At 29.0% G+C, this 21,455-nt stretch overlaps 1 protein-coding gene across 7 annotated transcripts in view; it reads right to left on the bottom strand.

The window, feature by feature from the left end:
- The window catches only part of LOC112594526 (chromodomain-helicase-DNA-binding protein 7-like), a 33,524-nt gene extending 12,493 nt beyond the window's left edge, over nucleotides 1–21,031 (bottom strand). For 2 of the 7 annotated variants that reach the window (XM_025339332.1, XM_025339339.1), the window contains exons 1-26: nucleotides 20,714–21,031; nucleotides 20,147–20,423; nucleotides 10,786–12,887; nucleotides 10,313–10,444; nucleotides 9,119–10,239; nucleotides 8,892–9,044; nucleotides 8,342–8,671; nucleotides 8,187–8,277; nucleotides 7,671–7,874; nucleotides 7,032–7,529; nucleotides 6,742–6,969; nucleotides 6,397–6,524; nucleotides 6,143–6,331; nucleotides 5,749–5,980; nucleotides 5,424–5,666; nucleotides 5,214–5,370; nucleotides 4,935–5,142; nucleotides 4,682–4,877; nucleotides 4,390–4,603; nucleotides 4,079–4,320; nucleotides 3,861–4,008; nucleotides 3,442–3,580; nucleotides 3,287–3,374; nucleotides 2,533–2,641; nucleotides 285–447; nucleotides 137–226 (exon numbers count right to left, since the gene is read on the bottom strand). In XM_025339332.1, coding sequence (XP_025195117.1) covers nucleotides 137–226; nucleotides 285–447; nucleotides 2,533–2,641; nucleotides 3,287–3,374; nucleotides 3,442–3,580; nucleotides 3,861–4,008; nucleotides 4,079–4,320; nucleotides 4,390–4,603; nucleotides 4,682–4,877; nucleotides 4,935–5,142; nucleotides 5,214–5,370; nucleotides 5,424–5,666; nucleotides 5,749–5,980; nucleotides 6,143–6,331; nucleotides 6,397–6,524; nucleotides 6,742–6,969; nucleotides 7,032–7,529; nucleotides 7,671–7,874; nucleotides 8,187–8,277; nucleotides 8,342–8,671; nucleotides 8,892–9,044; nucleotides 9,119–10,239; nucleotides 10,313–10,444; nucleotides 10,786–12,783 — 7,301 coding nt within the window. In that variant the 5' untranslated portion in view covers nucleotides 12,784–12,887; nucleotides 20,147–20,423; nucleotides 20,714–21,031. Of the gene's footprint in view, nucleotides 1–136; nucleotides 227–284; nucleotides 448–2,532; nucleotides 2,642–3,286; nucleotides 3,375–3,441; nucleotides 3,581–3,860; nucleotides 4,009–4,078; nucleotides 4,321–4,389; nucleotides 4,604–4,681; nucleotides 4,878–4,934; nucleotides 5,143–5,213; nucleotides 5,371–5,423; nucleotides 5,667–5,748; nucleotides 5,981–6,142; nucleotides 6,332–6,396; nucleotides 6,525–6,741; nucleotides 6,970–7,031; nucleotides 7,530–7,670; nucleotides 7,875–8,186; nucleotides 8,278–8,341; nucleotides 8,672–8,891; nucleotides 9,045–9,118; nucleotides 10,240–10,312; nucleotides 10,445–10,785; nucleotides 12,888–19,155; nucleotides 19,539–20,146; nucleotides 20,440–20,713 lie in introns of those variants that run through there. The other 5 variants (XM_025339336.1, XM_025339337.1, XM_025339338.1 and 2 more) reach the window with 4 other exon arrangements.
- Nucleotides 21,032–21,455: the final 424 nt, after the last annotated feature.

Below are 21,455 nucleotides of genomic sequence, written 5' to 3'. Positions count from 1 at the left end.
TTTGTAAGAGGATAAGTTTTAAAATAATTTATAGCATACTATTTATTAATTTAAAACATTTATTTTGTTCAGAAAATGTTAATGATTCATTAATTTTAAAAATTTTTTCAATAAATTTTAAGTATAATTTACTAACCTGACATGAACACCTTCAGCAACTTGTTGAGCAAATTCACCGACTATATCACTTTTAATGTAATATAACATACGTATTCGTAATAAAACTCTGTAATATAAAATATAATTAACATATATGAATTGAAAATGCATAAACAATAACCAACTTGTTTGCATGTCGACTTAAATGTTTACGATAATTGCTTTCTAAAAACAAATCTCCATCATATTTGTTGTTTCTACTCCAATGTTCTTCATCAATTAATTGAGAAGAGTTAAAATCTTTTTGTTTAGGTTTTCGGTATTTCTTAGATCCACGAGAATTTTGGCCTTTAAAATCAAATCATAATAAAATTCATATTTTTTGTAAACAATATAAATATTCACTTTATAATCCAAATTTGTAACATTTTTTCCGTGCAATTTAAATAAATTTGATTATAATTTTTAAATAATGTATTATTTTTATTTATTATAATATGTTGTTTTAAAAATTATGTCTAATACAAATATGGTTAAAAATAAAGTATAGAAGTCATATAAAATGATCAAACTCATTTTGTCAAATATTGATTTGCAAAACAAACAAATTAGTGTTAAAAACTGTTTTGATTTTGAAAAATCAAAATACTTAAGGTTACCTAAGATTACAGCCACTTACATGAGAAGAAGGTAGGGCGTCAAACCCTATCAGTAAACTACTTAACTAGAAATTAACTTTAAATTAAAGCTGGTATATAAATTTTAGCATAGTTTAAATATAAAATCTGTTTAAAATAAAATATAAGATAATACATTTGTTACTCAACTAAAATAAGTACTTGGATACTAAAACTAGTCACTAAAAGAATGTTTTATTCCAAAAGTTTAAAAACTCAAATTCACTAATTTTAAGAATTAGTATTTAAATAACTAATTCTTATTAGTTATTTTGAGTCATAAATAAAATATTCATATCAACAAAAACAAGTTTTTTCTTTTCTAGAAATTGTATATTAGTATTTTTGGAAATACATTTATCTTAAAAATATGTTTTATAACTATTAATGAAGCCCGAAATTATGTGCATTTAAAAACTGCTAAATATGGTGCAAAAAAGTGTACAAAAAGTGATTAAATATTTAATTATTCTTAAAAAAATATATTTGAAAAAACACAGTTTTTTAACCAAAAATAACAATAAATTACTAATTTTTTTTAAAAGAAACAAAAACACTTAATAATTAAAACTTTTTTTTAGATTAAAATATAAAAATTTAATATCATAAAATATTCAAAGAAAAATTAAAAATAAATTAAATATTAACTTTTTTTTTCCGGGTTTGAATAGACGACACCGTGGGAACCGCTTGCGCATTACTTCCACGGCGAAAATTAAATATTAACTAAAATTCACTATAAATACTTCTTGCAAATCATTTAATATAACTAAAACTTTTAAAAAACCTAATAATAAATTAACTCTCAAAATAATAGAACTAAAATCATATGCTATAAATAAATATTTTATGTGTTAACAATCTTAATTTTAAAACTTGTCACAAACATTTTTAAATTAAAAAAAAAAGTAGTACTTTTAATATAATAATAAACTATAAAACTGCAATATTTCATAAGTTACAAAATTAAAAAAACTAAAAAAATTTACTGTTTATGTTGAATATCATTTTAAATAACAACATTTAAACTAAATTACACTAAAAAACAATGTCAACAATTTTTGTCTACAGTAAAATTTGTGATTAATCTTAAAATATTCAACCCCCATAGACATGCATACATATGTACAAACATATAAATACATATGATTTTAAGCTCTAATCATTAATTGTAAATTTTACTGTTTTGATTATAATAAATCAAAAGAGCGATAAAAACTTTCTATGTTTTTATCATTATTATTTGGTGACTTTTATAAATATTACAACTATTACTTATTAATTAAATAAAATATCATGCAATAGTAGTTATTTTAGATCATTTCAATGATTCTTTAAGGGTGAAACATACAAAAGAAAGTTTTATAAAGTAGAATATTTCAAAGAGTTGATGTTTCTTCATTGGTAGTTAAGAATTTATACAATTGATATATAACAAGAGATCAAACTGAGTATTATAAATGTATCTAAAATTGTGTTTGTGGCAGTATTATAAAAATACAATACTAAAGTAAATGAGTTTCTATGAATAGCTGACTAGTACAACATTTTTTAATTGTATCATGAATGTACTTATTAAACAATATATTATATTCAATATCTTTTCATGTAGGTATATATTAAGAAAAACACGCTTAAAGAATAATAATTGAAGTTAACGCAGTGGAAAACTTTGATAATACATATTAGCAAATGCATAAACCAGTAATTTAAAATTTAGATAATTAAATACATTAAATATTGATATAAAACTCACCACCATGAGAAGGAGAATCGTCGGTTGAAATATTATCAGGTGTAATAAGATCCCATATAAAGGAACGTATTTTTTCATCTCCTCGATAGAAACGTAAACAATATAAAATCTATAGAAAAAAAAAAAATAAAATGCAATATAATGATAATATATTTCATATTTAGTTTAAAGTATTTGTAACAGATTTGTATGCTAAAAAGACAAATTTTCATTTTAATACACTGATCAAACTTATTTATGTGAATAAATAATTAATTAATTAATAATAATAATAATAAAAATTTTAAAAGTTTGTATTCTTTTACCCGCTTCCTTAGATTGTACTAAAGACTTTCAAACAAAACAAGGGCATACAAATAACAAAATTTAATTTAAAAAATTTAAAAATTCGAATATTTTTTATTTTTGATTAATACATTGAAAAAGCGATTGTAGAATCAAAAGAAATCATATTAACATAATAAGCTAAATTCTGTTTTCCAATATCATAATCATATCATTAGATAGAATAAATTATTATTAATTTATACACAACATATAAAATGCTAACATGTACATATATGCATGAGAACATGTTTCCTCCCTAGAACTATATCCTAGTTAACATTAATGATAATTTACTTTGCACATACTACAACACCAACAATCTGAAAATCTTGTTTTAGACTATATTGAACATCTTATAAATAATGCATTTCAAATTTTTTTTAAAGTAAACTTATAATGTAATATTCTAAATTTATAAATTACTAACCACAATCCGAGCGAGATCCTCCACATCACTTTCTTTCCATCCTTCGCGGAAGTCGTTATGTTGGATGATTTCTGGCCAACGGCTCCAACTATAACATAAGATATAAATTAAAAAAAAAAAAAAAATAAACAAATTAATAAAAAAAGTAAACAAACCCAAAAGTGAGAATTCCTCTTTCAACTTTAAAACATTCACTTCTAGTCCAACAACCATAGGCAACTTCTCCATCTTTTGGTACATAATCATCAGGTATAAACTTAGTACGTAATTTTTTGCTTTTCCTAGTACGGCGTCCTAACAATACAGATAATAAATAATGAACATACATTAGCTTTTCTTTTTTTATTATTGTTATATAAAAATACTTATCATTTAAACTAATAAAATTGTATAGAGGCCAAAGTTTTAAAGTTTCTCTTAACAATTTTATATCAAATTATAAATTTAATTAAACTAAACACCAATAAATGTGAGGTATTTCAATTCATGTGTTTTAATTTATGAAATTATGACCATATTTTTTAAAAATAAGTAAGTTACTTAATTATTAGATACTAAAAAGTATAAAATTAACCTCTTCCACGCCCAACTCCTAAGCTATTGTCCACATCACTATCAGCAGAACCTGAAGATTCTAGTTCAGACATATCCATAACAGCTTCATCGTGGCCATAACGTTTAATTTGTGTACGTCGGCGCGGTTCTGATATAACTAAATCATTCTGTGAATAAAACAACAATAAATAAATTGTTAAGAATAAAATTATAATCAAGTATAGTCATATTATATACTTGATCTCCTCCTTCAGATGTGTCAATATCAGCTTTTCTGGCCCATTTTTTCCAAAAATCAGGATCATCAATATCAATGTCTTGTCGAATACCACTAGATGCAAAACTTGCTTTTGAAAAGGTCGATCCCTTTTCACTTTCTAATGTAATAACTTGAGTTCTACGTTTAAGAATTTGATCTATATCTTCTTCACAAAATTTATCTCCTGCATTATCTTCTTCCATAACAGCGCCATATGCTCCTATAATTATATAAATTTTGTGATTAAAAGATGAATATTTAATAATTAACATTATTCAATATTTTCAACCTTTCTTTAGTAAATCTTCGATTTCTTTTTTAGTAAGTTGTTTGTTGTTTAAATCTTTTCCTTGCGCTGTGTTCATACTTTGAAGAATTGCTTTGTCCAGTCCAAGTTTCAAAGATGCTTTATTAAACATTTCTCGTTCATAAGTATTCCGACATAAAAGTCTGTACACTTTAACCATTTTTTGTTGTCCAATTCTATGACAACGTGCTTGAGCCTAAAAATTAAATATATTTTATAATTAAAATAATATTCTTTCCTACTTAGTCATTAGTTGGATTTAACAATATGTTACCTGAAGATCGTTTTGAGGATTCCAATCACTATCGTAAATAATAACAGTATCAGCAGCAGTTAAATTAATACCCAGTCCTCCAGCTTTAGTACACAATAAAAACACAAATCTATCAGAATCAGGTTTGCAGAATCTATCAATGGCAGCTTGGCGTAAGTTTCCTCGAATCCTACCATCTAACCTTTCAAAAGGATATCTAGGAAACAAAATTAGTCATTGAAAATGTTTCACTTTAAAATAATAAATAACTTACTTTCTGTATACTAGATAATCTTCAATGATATCTAAGCATCGTACCATCTGACTAAAAATCAAAACTCTGTGACCATTGTCTTTAAGTTTTGGTAACAATTTGTCAATTAATACCATTTTACCAGATGAATGAATTAAGGCTTTATAATAAACATCAGGGTCGTCACCATTTAAATTACGATAATCATATTGAATTTGATCTTCAGCACCTACAAAATAAAAATAAAAAGCATAAAAATAAGTAATAGATTACATAATTTAACATCATAAATCAAAATACCATTCAACAGATAAGGATGAATACAACATTTCCTTAACTCCATCATTGTATTCATAAGATTTGGTACGTTGGCAGAAGTGGTTCCTTTAGATAAAAATGAGAAATTTTTCTCCAAAATTCCTCGATAATACTTTTTCTGAATGTTAGTCAATTCCACCTAGAAATAAATTAATTAATATCAAGTTCGTTATCACAAAATTTAAAGCTTACCTCAACAACAGTTTCTTCTTTAGGAGCAATCGATTTTTCAACATCTTCTTTTAATCTTCTTAACATCATAGGCTTTAACAATAACTGAAGCTTTTGTACTTCAGTTTCGGATTTCAAAGCCCCAAATTCTTGTAAGAAATCTTCACAGCTTGAAAACTGAGTTGGTTCAAGGAAATTAAGTAAAGAAAATAACTCATTCACATTATTTTGAAGAGGTGTTCCAGACAACAAAACTCTGTGTTCCTATAATTAAATTAAGATAAATATATAAGTAGTTAAAAAAGCTTTTTTGACCAAAATTATTTATTTTTGAAAGTCAACTTACAAGATTTAATGCACGTAATCCTTCCAACAATTTACAGTTTCTATTTTTAAGACGATGAGCTTCATCAATTACACATAATCGCCAACTAATATCTCTAAGCTCCATACAATCAGATATAATGGTCTCAAATGTTGTAATAAGAACATCAAACTTTGATATTTCTTTAATTATAGCTCCTTTATCATTCCGATAATACATTTCATATTGCTGTACCATATTTCTACTATGAGATCTGAAAATTAAATTTATTAATAAACAATATTTCAGTTTTAATTATTATATTAACTAACACATTTAATTTGATTAATGTTAAACAATATTAAAACTAATAACAATCTATTGAAATGATAAATATTTATAGAATAATATACAATATAATTTAAAAAATACTTACGATCCATGATAAACAATAACATTTAAATCAGTCCATGCTTCAAACTCTCTTTGCCAATTTGGAATAGTTGACAATGGTGCTATAACTAAAAATGGACCTCGCACTCCATATTCATGAACAGCATGAATAAACGTTAATGACTGTATTGTTTTACCAAGACCCATTTCGTCAGCCAAAATGCAATTACGCCTAAAGTAGTTATTGATTATTAAGGTTTTATTATATACATAATAAATAATTTAAATTAAACTTACCCATTATACCAAGAAAAAAGTAGCCAATTAAGGCCTTCTAATTGATATTCTCTAAGAGTATTGTTGCTTTTATAAACAGGAGATTTATCTAATTTCACCCAATCAGTAGGAGATGGTTTTTTCTTAGGCTAAAACATAAATAATTTTATTTAGTAAGTATTTAACTAGGTAAATATAATTTAAAAAAAAAAACTAAGATTAATTTTATACAGAGAAACATTCAGACGTAATATATTATCAATATGTTAAATATTTATAAGATTATATAAACATTCATATTAGCATGGCTACGGTCATCATATTAAATAATTTAATAATATATTAATTATACTATTTTATATTTACCTTCCATTGATCTTTTGGTGGTGTATGTCTTATTCTTTCAAAAACTTCAATTTTTGCTGGATCAACATCTTGCTCTAATTCCCATGTACTGTCTTCATATTGAAGAGATCGCCACTTCACTAAATAGTATTTAGTTGGTTTTTCAGCATTTGGTTCTTCCAATTGTTCCGATACATCAAGAACACGATCAACTTCAATATAATCAGGATTGAAAGGTTCTTCTTCAAGCTAAAATCAAAATACATTATGATTAATAACAATTTTTTTTCATAACTTTAATACTGACTTACATTTTCAAAAATATTAGTGTTATTCGCCATTTTTTGTTTAAATCGTTTAAGCTTAGCAGCAATTCTTTTATCGCCCTTTAATAATTCTTCCTCAGTTTTCCACTCGCAATGAAGGTACGAAAAATTTCTATATTTTACATAATATTCATCAATTTCAATAGTTTTCTTGGAACTATCTTCATTTTCATCTAATTTTTTATCAACTTCATCACTTTTTTCAGATTCATCTTGTTCTGTTTTAACAGTAGTATCAGATTTTTCATCAGATTTGACAATAGATTTTTCTTCAGGTATGTCTTCTGACATTTTTTCAGATTTTTCATCAAGTTTTTCAATTGGTTTTTCTTCATTTTGATTTTCTTCAATTTCTTTTTTAATTTCACTTTCACTGTCACTAGGTAAACTTTTATCATCTTTATTTAAATTGGTGACTTCTCTTGTACCTTTTCGAACGGCTAATATATGTTGAACAACCATTGAATCCTCATCAGTTACATTCTAAAATAAATACATTTTTAAAATCGTCTTCTTAAAAAAAATCAAATAAATTTTCAATATGCATTAGATTTCACACAATATGCACATTGTGCTAACTAAATACAAACATCATATTTCAATTATCCAATTTTAATTACTTACTATATATACCATATTTGGTTTAATAGAATTACTTCCATTAGCATTTTTATCTTGATTTGTTTGTTTATTTTCATTTCCATTTCCAGAAACTGTGGACTTAGAACGTTGAGGAGAAGAAGATTTTCGTGAATCTTCATCAGACATAGCTAACATAATGTCATCAACATACTTCTTTCTTTGTGTATGTCTACCAGATCTTCGTTTCTATAAATTGTACAAAACAATTAAAAATTATAAGACCAAATTAAAAATTTAAATAGAAAATAAATTTTAATTATTATTAAACAATTAAACCTATAAAAATAATTTTCAACATATTTGTAAACATTTTGACATAAATAAAATAATTTATTTATAATGTGCGAATAATTATTAAATAAATAAATAAAAAATTCAAAAAATATAATAACACTTTTATCTAAATTATAATTAATGAATTCTTGAAAGCACTTAAAAGTATTATATAATAGCATAAAATGTATTAAAATATAAAAAACAAAATTATTAGATACTTACATTATCATCACCTTCAGGAGACGGTGGTGGTGTAACATTAGGTTCATCATTTTCAGATTCATTTGTTACCAGCGGCTTAGGTTTCTTACGTCTATAAATAAAATATAACATAAGAAACACTGAAAGTTATCATGGAAATTTTATTAATCACATACTTCGAAGCACGACTGCTACGACTTTTTGATTTTCGATCAGTACTACGTTTAGATGATTTTGAAGGTTTTGTAGGCTGTTCAGGTTGATTTTCAGGCAATGAGTCTATATCTGCTAATGACTCATCAGCATTTACTTCTTTATCATTCTTTGCGAGATTTGTATCAAGCTCATTATCATTAGACTCCTTTTCAACTGCTTCATCAACCTTAGTTTCTAATTTATCATTTGTACCTTCATCATTTGTCCCTTCTTGCTTTACTTCAATTGTAGTATCTATTTCTTCAGATACTTTATTTTCAGGGGGAGAATTTTTCTTTTTCTTTGATTGTCTAAACAATAAAATATACCACATTATTTTTTAACAATACACAAATTTATTGAATCAATTTGATTTTAATATGTTCATAATACTGTTTTTATACTAAGCACTCAAAAACACTGAACAAATTACTAAATAAAATAAGATTACTTTTTATTAATGATGAAAAGTCTTATATTTTAATCATCAAATATTTAGTAAGATTTTAGTAATTTAAAAATGTAATTTACCTCTTAGGCTTTGGAGGCGGAGGAAGAGGAGTTGTTTCAATTGTTTCTTCAGCTTCTAGAATAATTTCTTTTTTCTTACGATCTTTTGCTTTAGATTTAGGAACTTTAGTTGCTTTAGGCTTTTTTGTTTTTGGAGATTGTGATTTCTTTGTTCTAAATTTTTATCATAAATTTTTAAACAAATTAAGTCAAATTACAATTAAATAATAATAAAATAAATTAAATACCTTGGAAGTCCTTTTAATTTCCTAGGAGATCCATCAGATAACGAATGAAGTGGTGGGGGAGGTTCTTCATCTTCAGTGAAATTGAAAATACTAGATTCACCTACTTTTTCGCTTTCAACTTTTGGAGAAGCTGGTGGTGAAACTTCAGCGGTTAATGTTGGTGGAGGAGGATCATGCTCACTACTTGACCAACAATCTCTTTCAAGAGATTGCGGTTCATTTAATTCAGCTGGTGACAATGATCTAGATCGATGAGAAACAACTGAAGTATTATCATTATCCACTACTGACTTTTCTTCTATAGGACTTCCAATTGGTGATTGAATATCAGGATCAGAATCTTTTGTTACTTCTGTCGGAACTTGTGGCGACAATAATTCAGATTCAGGTGGAGGAGATTGATTTATTTGTTCCATCAAAGGAGATTCAGCACGAGATAGTGATTCTGATTCAACTGGAGACTGAGGCATTATTGAAGGTTGTTGTATTGGTTGCTGTGGCAATTCCTCCTGTTGTGGTTGTGATTGTGGTTGTGGTTGTGGTTGTTGCGGTGGTGGATTTTGCTGTTGTGGCTGCTGTTGTTCAGGAGACATTTGTATAGGTTGTTCAAGGTGAACCGGAGGCATTATAGGCTCCTGATAAGGAACAGAATTAGATACTATTTGTGACTCGGAAGTACAGGGTATTATAGGTTGCTGCACCGGCAACTGTTGCAATTGTTGAGGTGGAGGTTGTTGAGGCACATGTTGTGGTGGTGGACATCCTAAGGATTGCATATGGTGATGGTATGCAGAATCAGAATTATTGTACATAGACGATTGTGGTATATGTTCATGATGCATTGGATTAGGTGGCATTCCCCCCATATGTGGCATTCCAGGGGCCATCATATGATGAGGTTGAGTCATACCAGGACTCATATTCATATGCATTGGCATCATATCTTGTGGCACCATAGGATGTGTTGGCATTTCTGGCTGTAATAAGGGAGGAGAAAATGGAATCTGCTCAGGCTCTTGAGCTTTTTTTCTGCTTTTTCTAGGTCTAGGTGTCCCTCGGCCTTCGCCTGATGTACTACCTCTACCTCTACCTCTTCCTCTTCCTCTTCCACGACCTGATACCTAAATTAATTTTTTTTTTTTTATAGAGAGTTATTTCATAAAACAATTTTTAAAACATTAAATAATAACATACTACTGGTACAGTTGGTTCCATAATGGCAGGTTGATACATAGGATTAACAACTGGACAATGTACACCACCCATACATTGATCATTTGCTTCATGTTGTTGTAGAATAGATATCCTATCTTGAATGTGATTTATCTGGTGAAAACCATACACATAAAATTATTGTTTAAATAAAAATATTCTGTGCTATTTTTTTTAATATACATATATTTTTTTAACAATCATTAAGAATTAGAGTTTAAAACTATCCAAATAGTTTAGAACTATAACAGATCACTGACACTATACAACTGAATACATCTACTACTCGCAAAAATTGTAACCAAAACTTACTGTATCCTTTTTTTCATACACAATAATACACACATAATATATGCTTATCTTAAAATAAATAATAATTTTATATTGGACTATTTTCAACTTTTTTAATGTCTAAATTTAATTGAGTTTTAAATATAAAAATATAAATGCCATACCCTTAATTGATGATCAGGACCAGAAGGCGGCATACAATATAATTCTTGAAGTTGCTGTTGTAATGCTGCCATTTCTTGTTGATGACTAATTGGTGAAGAATGATACATTCCCGGAGGTGGAGGACCTCTAGGATCGTACATTGAAGCTTGGGAATGTTGCATCTGTTGAGATGCATCAGGTGGTTGATTGCTGATCATTTCATCCATTTTGTTACCATTTTGATATTGTGACATTGAGTCATTATAACCAATACTAGTAGAGGTCATACTATTAGAACCCATATGTTCCATAGAACTTGGGTTCTGGTTTGTTGATTGTAATTGTTGCTGTTGAGCTGGCGGTATGTTTGTTTGTGGTTCTAAAGTTGGAGGCATATCTGCAGAATGTGAAACAGGAATGTGTTGCGGTTCTAAAATGGTATATTTATTTTGTGCGTTAGGAGGATAATCGAGATTATTTTGACTTGGAATAGAATTTGATTCACCCATATTAGGTATATTATTCATATTCAAATTACCACTAGAATTAGAATTTGATTGAGATTTAGAAGAATCCAGATTTTGGTCTTCAGATGGCATGGCTGAATAAACTGGTAATCCTTGGTCGTTAATATTTTGAGAAACCATTCCTCCATTATGAGGAGGTCTTGGTGCTGACTGCCAATGTGGAGAAGTATTAGCTTGTAAGCCACTTCTATATCCTGGATAATCAGTGGATGTATTAGTATTAACTGTAGGCATCACCATTTGTTCAAGTTGTTGAAGAGTACTCTGTTGAGCGTATGGAGATGGACTTGAAGTAGCCACTGCTTTTGGAGTTAATGCTGTAGCAGGTCTTGGAGACATATTAGATTGAGCGGAATGAGGATGTGGTGAATGTGTAGTTGGTTTTGCTGGCGACATTACAGGCCTTGGAGACATTTGTGGTCTAGGTGACATTTGAGGTCGTGGAGACATCTGGGGCGACAGTTGGGGAAACTGTGCACGATATTGCGGTTGAGGGCTTCCTCCTTGAGAAGTATGAGGTTTACTTTGGTTACCTCCACTAGGTGGCCCATAGGAAGGATTACTAGGCACATCAATTCCTAACGATCTTTGTGGCATTTGTTGTTGTGGTTGTTGTGGTTGAGATTGCTGTTGTTGAGGTGGTTGAGGTTGCTGTGAAAATGCAGGATGAGAAGTCATTTGCGTTTGTAAATGGTTGTAATTTGACGGAGCTTGAGGATTAGGAATTTCAGGCATTTGCATTTGTTGTTGTGGATATTGTTGCATGTGATGCGGTGGTATTCTTGAAGAAACAGTAGTAGTGTTCTGTTGATGACCATAAGCAGAATATCCAGGTGAAGTGTTTGAATACATCATATTTTGATAAGGTGCCATTGATTGTTGTTGACTTCGTGAGTAAACACTAGATGGAGCTTGATGTGAAGTCATCATAGATACATACTGACCTGGTTTTTGTTGATTTTCTTGACTGGGTTGTTGTTGATAACTCATGTGTTGTCTGTAAGATGGTTGAGCTATATGTGGATAATGCCTACTAATACCTGGAGTAGGATAATTAGACCAAGCTTGTAAAGCAGCTTGGTCAGTGGCACCATACATGCCTGCTGCAGCATCTGAATAAGGTGAATACTGTGGCGGTCCAGATTGTCCTAAATTAGGTCTTAGGCCTGAAGAAACCCTACTTGATCCATAAGCTGATCCGGAGTGATTAGAATGAAAGTGATCCATGTGATTACCAGGATTGTAATCAGGTGCACTAGGCCCTGCACCACCTGGGGGTCCAAATGATGCAAGTTTTTGTAGTGGAGACTCCCCTTGGTGACCATGCATTTCTCCAGGTAACTGATATGGTTGCGATTGGGCATAACCTGTATTTGCAGGGGGTTGACTTCCACGACCTGCCACATCTGTGAAATTATCTCCTCCCAATTCAGATAAACCTTCCAACATGTTTCCACCCACATCCTCTCCAAACAACTCATATGAATCCATAGTCTTCTGAACCAACTAAATACTGCTATTTAGCAGATCTTCATTGGTGTCGCCGTCTGACATTGTTTGATGCAATCGTAATTAATCAGTTTTGGATTTATTTCCTGAAACAGAAAATATAAAGATGAATTTGGATAAAATAAAAAAGGTATTATAAAAATAAACATTTTATAAATATTAATTAAAACAAAATTTTAAAGTTACAGTTGATGTAATTTAATGTTACACATTTTTTTTTTTATTAAAAAAAAATGTCGAATGTTGATTGCTGATATGAATACACTAAAAGGGGAAAAGCTATACGCTTACGACTGTTATTATGAACATAACCGTTATAACTTTTCCTCTTTCAGCACACCCAAGTTATGAAGAACTAATTTATTTTAAACTTAACAATCCTATTTTTATACGTAAGAAATGTTTATACAAACATATATATTATATTTTAATGTACATATTACAAAACCAAAATGTGCAAAATTTTTACACTGAAAATAAAACAATGTGCTTAGAGCATACTTAAATAATTAAAAACTTATAAATTCTAAAAATATATATATATTTTTAAATTTAATTAGATGATAATAAAAGTAAAATGTACTTTAAGATTTATCGTTAACAAAATAACAATTAAAATATGTATTTTGAAAATAAATCTATGTTTATTTTTAAAGTTGTTACATTTGTAAAAAAATATATCTGCTTCATCAGCAATTACCGTAATAATGTACCTACTTAATAAATTTTTTTTATTAAAAATTGTATAACAAGTAAGGACAAAGATTTAAAATAGATTCAATTTAACGTGAATACTGGATGGGTATTGAATTGATTATTTATTGAAATCATAAAATAAAAACTTCAATCAAATCATACAACTATTATATTAGAATAACAACACTTTATATAATTAAATCACTCTAATAGTTTTATAACTTTAATAAACAAAATTATGGCATAACATAGTTATACATAATTTAAAATAACATAAAAATTAAATAACATGACGCTCAAATTAACTCACAATTAACCATTTCATCAATCAATTAAATATAAGCAAGTACACAATTTATGTTTATCAATAAACTAATTTGATGTATCTATATATAAGTAACATAAACCTTTAAATAATTATAAAGTAAAAGTGAAAAAAATTCCCTAAAATATAATTGGAAAATATTGAAACAAATTTCAATTAATACAAATAACCTCAAAATTTTATCAATATTTTTCCAACTAATTAAAATTAATTTTAAATTTTAGTTAACGCTTGACAAACAGTTAATAAAATAATAAGCATAAATAATAAGTAATTTTCTGAAATTTTCAAAAACAATGTTATACTTTCTAAACTGGTTTTGCTAAGATATGATTTTATTGAATCAACTAAGTAGTAAAATCAAAATGAACTATGTGATCACATTAAGTGAAATTAATTATAAATCTCTATACAAAAAATGACATGTTTTTTTCATAGAAACTCTAAAAATCCGAAAAAAATAAATAATTTAATTTAACTATGGCAAAAATGTTTATATAAGTAGATAAAATAATAAATTAATAAATATTAATATGTAGATTACTAAATAACAAAAATATAAATTCACCTAATTTAAATATTGAAATATTTCATGATTTTTTCTATCATTATCATTATTTAAATACAGAAATAACAGTATTACTTAAATGAGCTAGTCACTAATTATATTTACACTTTAAGGTATTTAATATTTTTTTTCTTTTCATTATTTTTGAATCTATTTACTAGACAAATAAAATATATAAGCAGATTGGTTTTATCAATATATACTAAAGTTAAACCACAACCGAGACCACAATATATCAAAACAATGTATTCACATAAAAATAATTTTATACCTATTTTACTGAACTACTAATATACTTTGAAATTTCACAAAAATGTCATTAACTAGAATTAATTTTTTATTATATGAACAATAAATGGTAAGTCCAAACCTGTAAAAGAATGATACACCTGGATGTGTTTTGTTTTATTCGCATATTAAACAAAGAAATTTATAATTAAATGAACCTTTTTTATGTTGTTAGCTATTATATTTAAGTGAATTCAATGATTATCAAATTTGTAGATAAAAATAATATCTGCATTTAAGCATTGGCTTTTTTTAGATATTTAAATTTTTAAGATAGAAGTGGTCATTTTTAGTTAGTAATATTTAAAATATTCATATCTAAATTTGTTATGTTATTTGTTTGTAAGATAGAAAAAACATATGTAGGAGTAACATCTTTTTAAATAATAATACAATATTAATGTAATTGAAAATAAAATGTATAAGATAGTTATTTGATAAATTAATTAACTGTAAAATTTTAGTAATTGTTATTTCTAAATTAAAACATTCAAACTTGATAGAATTAGATAGTATCTAATTTAAGTAAAAGATGGTCATTCAAATTAGGTAGAAAAAATAAACTTAATTAAACTTTTAAACTTATAACTTCTATAGGTACAACTATTAATTACATAATGGACAAATATTTATAACTGAAGTTCAATATTATAATTTTATAATGATTATTAGGTAAGTTGTTTAAATAATTCAATTTAATAATATATTTTACAATATTGTATAAATAATATGGTGCCTATTTATAATGAAAATGTATAAATTATTGACAATGTATATATAGAATTTTGCAGTCATATTCTCTTTATACTCTATTCAGAAGAAGAATAACCAGGCTGGAGGACAAAAATGAGTTATAATTATGCATTTATCACCACAATTGAGAAGTACTCTACTCATTCTACTTACTGCTGTGCAGAAATGTCATACAAATCATTACTGACATTGATAGCAGAGGAGGTCGAGCAATGTATGTCCTCTTTATGTCTATAACTGACTATTCTCATTCTAAACATATTATAGATCAATTTACACTATTTCAAATTCATAAATCTAATTTTAAACATTTATTTTTTATATATGTTTATAGGAAAATATAAATGAGAAAATATTTTATATATATATACCAATTTCATTCATACTTGGATTAATTTAATTTGGTACTTTTGCAGAACAAAATAAATAAGTGACTTAGTCACTTAATTAAAACAAAAAAAAATCATATCTTGATTAACTACAACCTATTTTTTTTTTAAGCATCCAAAACTAAAAGTAGAACAAATGATAAAGGTTCAAAAACTATGTCTGAAAATAAAATAATGAAAATTTGAGGTTTACTCTATTATTTACTTCCACTATTTCCTAAAGGTTAAATATTTCTTATTAGTGTTTACTACAGTACTAAAACCTATATTTATAAAAACTTGTCATTTGTTAGTCCTTTCTATAAATAAAATTATTTTATTTTATTATTATCGTAACTTCATACTTTATAGAAATTTAAATGAATAGGTTTGTAACAAGACTAAAAACCGATAAGTTTTAACCAAACCTCAATTTTTAGTTCTGATTTTTGTCAAATTTTTTTAAAAAGATAGGTGCCCACACAATTTGAATTTTTTGTACAATCAAACTACCTAGTTACAAATAATCAGTATTATTTGGTTATGATTTAAGTTATGTCAACAATTTATTTAATTCTTAGGTTTTAAATTACAGTTAATGTTTAAGCTTTTGGTTTTAATTGCAGTTTAAGAAAATAAAAAAAAAAAAGGATTTAACTATTGTTTTAAAAACTTATTGTAAACCACAATTTTTCAATTTAAAAAATTAAATAGTTTCAATTATAAGTGATAAGTATACAAAATTTTGAAATATTTTAGGCTATCTTGTTGTATGCGTTCTACCATAGATTGTGGCCTACCTGCAATTATGGTACACTTGTCGAATGCGTTCTACTACCCAATTTATCTTTACTATTGTGACTTAATGCTAATAAAGATTATCACTCTCTTTTACTGCATGATATAATTTTTGATTGTGTATTTAATCGTTATCCGACAGTTCTTGGGTTTACACGGTTTTTATTTTCACTTTTCAATATGCTTGTAAAAGAATTTTATACTATAATTCAAAACGAAGAATCAGCTACTAATTTTTTAATTTCTAAAAATCTTTTAGTAAGTGTAGAAAATATATTGTGCGATAAATGTATCTATATATAATCTATATATTGTAATCATAATCCGTGCCGGCCCAGATAATATTATTATCTTCAAAATTATCTAAACTGCGATGTTTGTCGGAATAAAATAAATCTAAAAATATGGTTTCCAAATATTTCTATAGTTTGACTTATCTGTATATAAAATTAATGCTTGTACCTATCATCTGTGTATGTATATATGGTGTAATAAAAATAATAATTACTTATATTACTTATAATTAGAGTGGTAAAAACGGTAGAGCGCATACTGCAGCCGTAATGTCGCCAGTAGAGGGCATATGACAAGATAACCATATTTTGAAATCAAATAAAAATGTTAAGATTTGTTAGTTTTTAAATTAATTTAGACTTTAAGTAGATAGTAAAATAAATAGCTAAAGTGGTGGCACTAGAATTTTTTCTAAGTAAGATCACAAAAAGAGAAACAAAAAATTATAAAATATATAATTTAAAAAAAAATATTTTATAATATAATCTAGAAGTTTATTAATCTAAATTAAATACAGACTGAACAATGAACAAAATACAATTTCTGCTTATGAAAAATTAGTATATTTATGTCTAAGGTTAGGCCTGTTGTAGGGCTAGACGTTTTTAGGAAGGGTCAAATCCCGTCCTTGGTGCCATCACTGAATAGAATAGCTATAATATTAATTAAAATATTGATATATGTACCTATTTATATCATGGAAATGTATACTTTGAGAATAAAATCTAAATGGTTAAATTATTTAAGTTTAAGTTATATTTAATTAGGTACTTCTTTAACTATAAATGTAAGATATGGTACTTCAAGACATTTAGTGAACGAAATCTAAAACTTAAAATGAGTTCACAAATATTAACAATAAATTAAAGAGCATGGAATGGCTATGCCAGATGGAATTGAAAATTCTAATTTATTGATATTTTTTTTATAAATAATATTAATAAGTGATATACCTAATATAATGTTAAAATACCTAAATGTTTTGAATTTTATTTACATTTTAAAAATGTGAAAACATAGGTAGGTAAGAGTATATTGAATAAAAATTGCAAAAATTTAAGCTGCCGATTTGCATAAAAAACTGTGTATATCAATCAATGATGACTGCAATCAATAACAAAGCGCCTAGATGTCTTCTAGGTCTAACTGTGTTTAGTAGTTTAAACTACATGTATAAGAGTGATTACATTCTAATTCTGAATATAGTATAGGTTCTACAATTTCCAAGCTATTTACAGGCACCTATACCTGTAAATATATACCATTCTAAAGTGTTTGACAGTTTCTAATAAGATAATTCCTTATACTTAATGCTATTAATACCTACACACTTAAGAATAATCTTTTAATTATAACATGGTTTAATTATGTAAATACATTAAACAGATGTATATTTAAAGTTTAAAGTAAGTCTACATGAATAATTTAATGAATAGGTACCTAATTTTAAAATTTCGAATAAACTGCATATCATTTTTTTGATTATCAATCGATTAAATCACTCAATCTTAATAACTGGTAATCATTCAATCGTCGCTTTAAGCAATTTTGGATACAAAAAAAAAAAATGCTTATAAAAATAATATAAAAATTTAAGTAAGTATTAAGTTAGTTCATGCACACAGAATTATATATTTTTAATTATCTTTTGGTTATTTATTTATATTCCTATTGCTTAGATAGTTAAAACACGAATAACAAACATATGTAGTACAAAATATAAAATTAAATATATAGGTAATTTACTTTTATATTTAATACATGAGCCACTATTTTTGCCAAAATTATTTAGTAGAACATCAAAACATTAGTTGACCATATTGAAACGTTTAACAGACATGAATAGGAGTACACACATTGTAATGGCCTCAGGTTAGGTAGTGGACATAACCTAACCTAACCTACATAAAGGTATGTCATGTTTAAAATTATTGTTAACAACCATTTTGATTTAAAAACAACAGAAAATAGGTAGGTAATCTAAGCAACTGACAAATGAATTAATCACTTTGCAGCAGTCTTAACTAGATGTAAGCATATGACGGTAGACTGCTGTAGAGCATAGGCGCCAGCGGCGAGCAAAAATAAAAAATACAATATAATAATCCGCCGCGGAAATGAGTTCGATCGGAATGCTCACGATCGACTCGAGTAAAATAAATGCAATAATAATTTATAATTTTGTAAATAACAACAATAACGAAAACCACAACCACATTATTGTAATAGTAATAATAAGCAAACACGTATAATCGGGGCCTTACCAAAACACGGGTGTTATCCCGTCGGCGGCGTGTTCTCGCGAACGGTACTATGTAAGCACGCACGCACGAAAACCGCGAATTCGGCAAATAAAAAACAACAAAATTACGGCCGAAGTTTGTGTGGCGCGACGGGACGACGACGGCGGCGGCGGCGACGTGCACGGCGCGGCGAGACGCGTACCGGACGACCAAATGTCATGAAACACTGTAACGGGCCTGATCGGACGGCGTTCCCGGCGTTTTATTTGTTTCCCTTCCGTGTCGTTTGCGTCGTTTACGATTGCGGTCTGTGTCGTACACTATCCCTATGCGTTGTGCATCACCATCGTGTAAACAACAAACAAAACGACGACAGCGGCGGTGGCGGCGGCGACGACGGCGACGACGACTACGACTACTACTACTACTACGGCGGCGGCGGCGACGGTGGCGGTGTTGGCGGCGGCGGCGGCGGTACACTCACACACGCGCAAATTCACGCACACATAAGTGTGTTTGCCCGTGCGCGTGTGTGTGCAAGTGTATACATGTACATATATAAACACTATAATATATATGTATACAAACGTATGTAACGTATATTATGTGTAAATGTGTATACGTATAAATATATATAAATTGTAATATAAACAGACGCGTACAGATTTACGCGTTCCTACGCACGCTGACGCGACTATAGTATAATTTTTTTACCAAAAACTCGGTTTGTACGCATTTTTGAAACGCACAGAATTATTGGCCGAGAGTAAAAATCATGATAGCGTAACGCCAACGAGTAGGACCGCGATAAACTGCATTACAACGATAACAATAATAATAACGATAATAGCAGTTAATAACTAATAAGCAATAACAATAATAATAAATAATAATAATAATAATAATAATAATAACAACAACAATAACATAGATAAACAATTATTGCGGACGGTTATTAAATTATCAATAAGTATTATTGTTTGGGGGGAAAAACTGATGAAAATTAACTTACTGGACAGAGTATCTCGAGACAATCACATCATATAAATGTCGTGTGATGATATCGCGGCGGTGTCGTAGCTAAGCGGCAACAACGTAAACGACGACCATTCATGTAGGCGCCGTGACACTTTTAACGTCGGAACAACTGCGGCGGCGGCCAAAATGCATGTTACGCGGCGGCGGCGGCGACGACGACGACGACGCGCGTTTCGATTCCAGTCCGTGCGTACTCCCAAACAACAACGGCGGAGTGAAAATCCGTACGATGTGTATCGCGAACGGGACAACTAAGAGATTCGTATCGATAAGAAATAAAAATTAATTTAACAACAAACGATAATATTAATAATAATAAAAATAATAGTATACATATATATATATTTACAATATTACGTAGTAGTATAATGGTAGTGGTAGTAGTACTCGTGTGGTAGTACTAGTATAGTAGTAGTAGTAGTAGTACTCGTGTGGTAGTAGTAGTAGTAGTAGTAGTAGTAGTAGTAGTAGTAGTTGTAGTAGTAGTAGTAGTAGTAGTAGTAGTAGTAGCAGTAGTAGTAGTACTAGTAGTAGTACACACCGTGTGTCGTGTGAGACGACGTTCCCGAGCTCGATTCGGATTTCGGTTGTATTTTGATTTTTGTATCCGCTCAAATTGCTAAATTTCTTGTCATCGAATACACTACCTACTATCTACCACAGTCACTATACTTTTTTGTGTTGTACATATTTTACGGTATACTATTGTGTACTTGTGTACTATAGCCAACAGTTGTACTTATTATAGTTGCTAACTTTTTAATTTGTGTTTATAAGTGTAATTTATGTTTTATTTTTATTATATATATTATTGGTATGTGTTCCCGTTTAACAGTCAAAAGTAAATCCTCCGGCAATTCACACACGCACACTCGCTCACGCACGCACACATCCGCGTACACGCCAATACACAAACACCACGCACACTCTCTCTGCCGGTACGGCGCGACGTTCACGAACTCGCGCCCGCACGCTCAGGTTCGGCGCCTCGGCATACACACGAACCATGACGGCGAGCGGCGCCGTCGACTATTTGCCGGTTCCTACGGGTGGGGTGGACCGGGGACGGAGTGGGGTACGCGTGCTCATACACACACACACACACGTGACGGACGCACACGAGCGCGCGCGCTCGATCGCGCCCGCGCTCGGCGTCGACATTGTATCTTGGGTCGCGCTTACGCGTGTACGGGCGACTCGTAACGCGGCCCGCGATTGGCCGACGCTTCCGCTCGCCGCCGGACGGAGCGCGGCGGACCCGACCAATCGCGGTGCGCGTTACG

Source organism: Melanaphis sacchari, unplaced genomic scaffold, assembly GCF_002803265.2.
Source record: "Melanaphis sacchari strain LSU unplaced genomic scaffold, SCAv2.0 Contig234_pilon_pilon, whole genome shotgun sequence".
Lineage (NCBI taxonomy): Eukaryota > Metazoa > Arthropoda > Insecta > Hemiptera > Aphididae > Melanaphis > Melanaphis sacchari.
The sequence above is the reverse complement of the archived record's forward strand: the minus strand, read 5'-3'. Positions and strand labels throughout refer to the sequence as shown.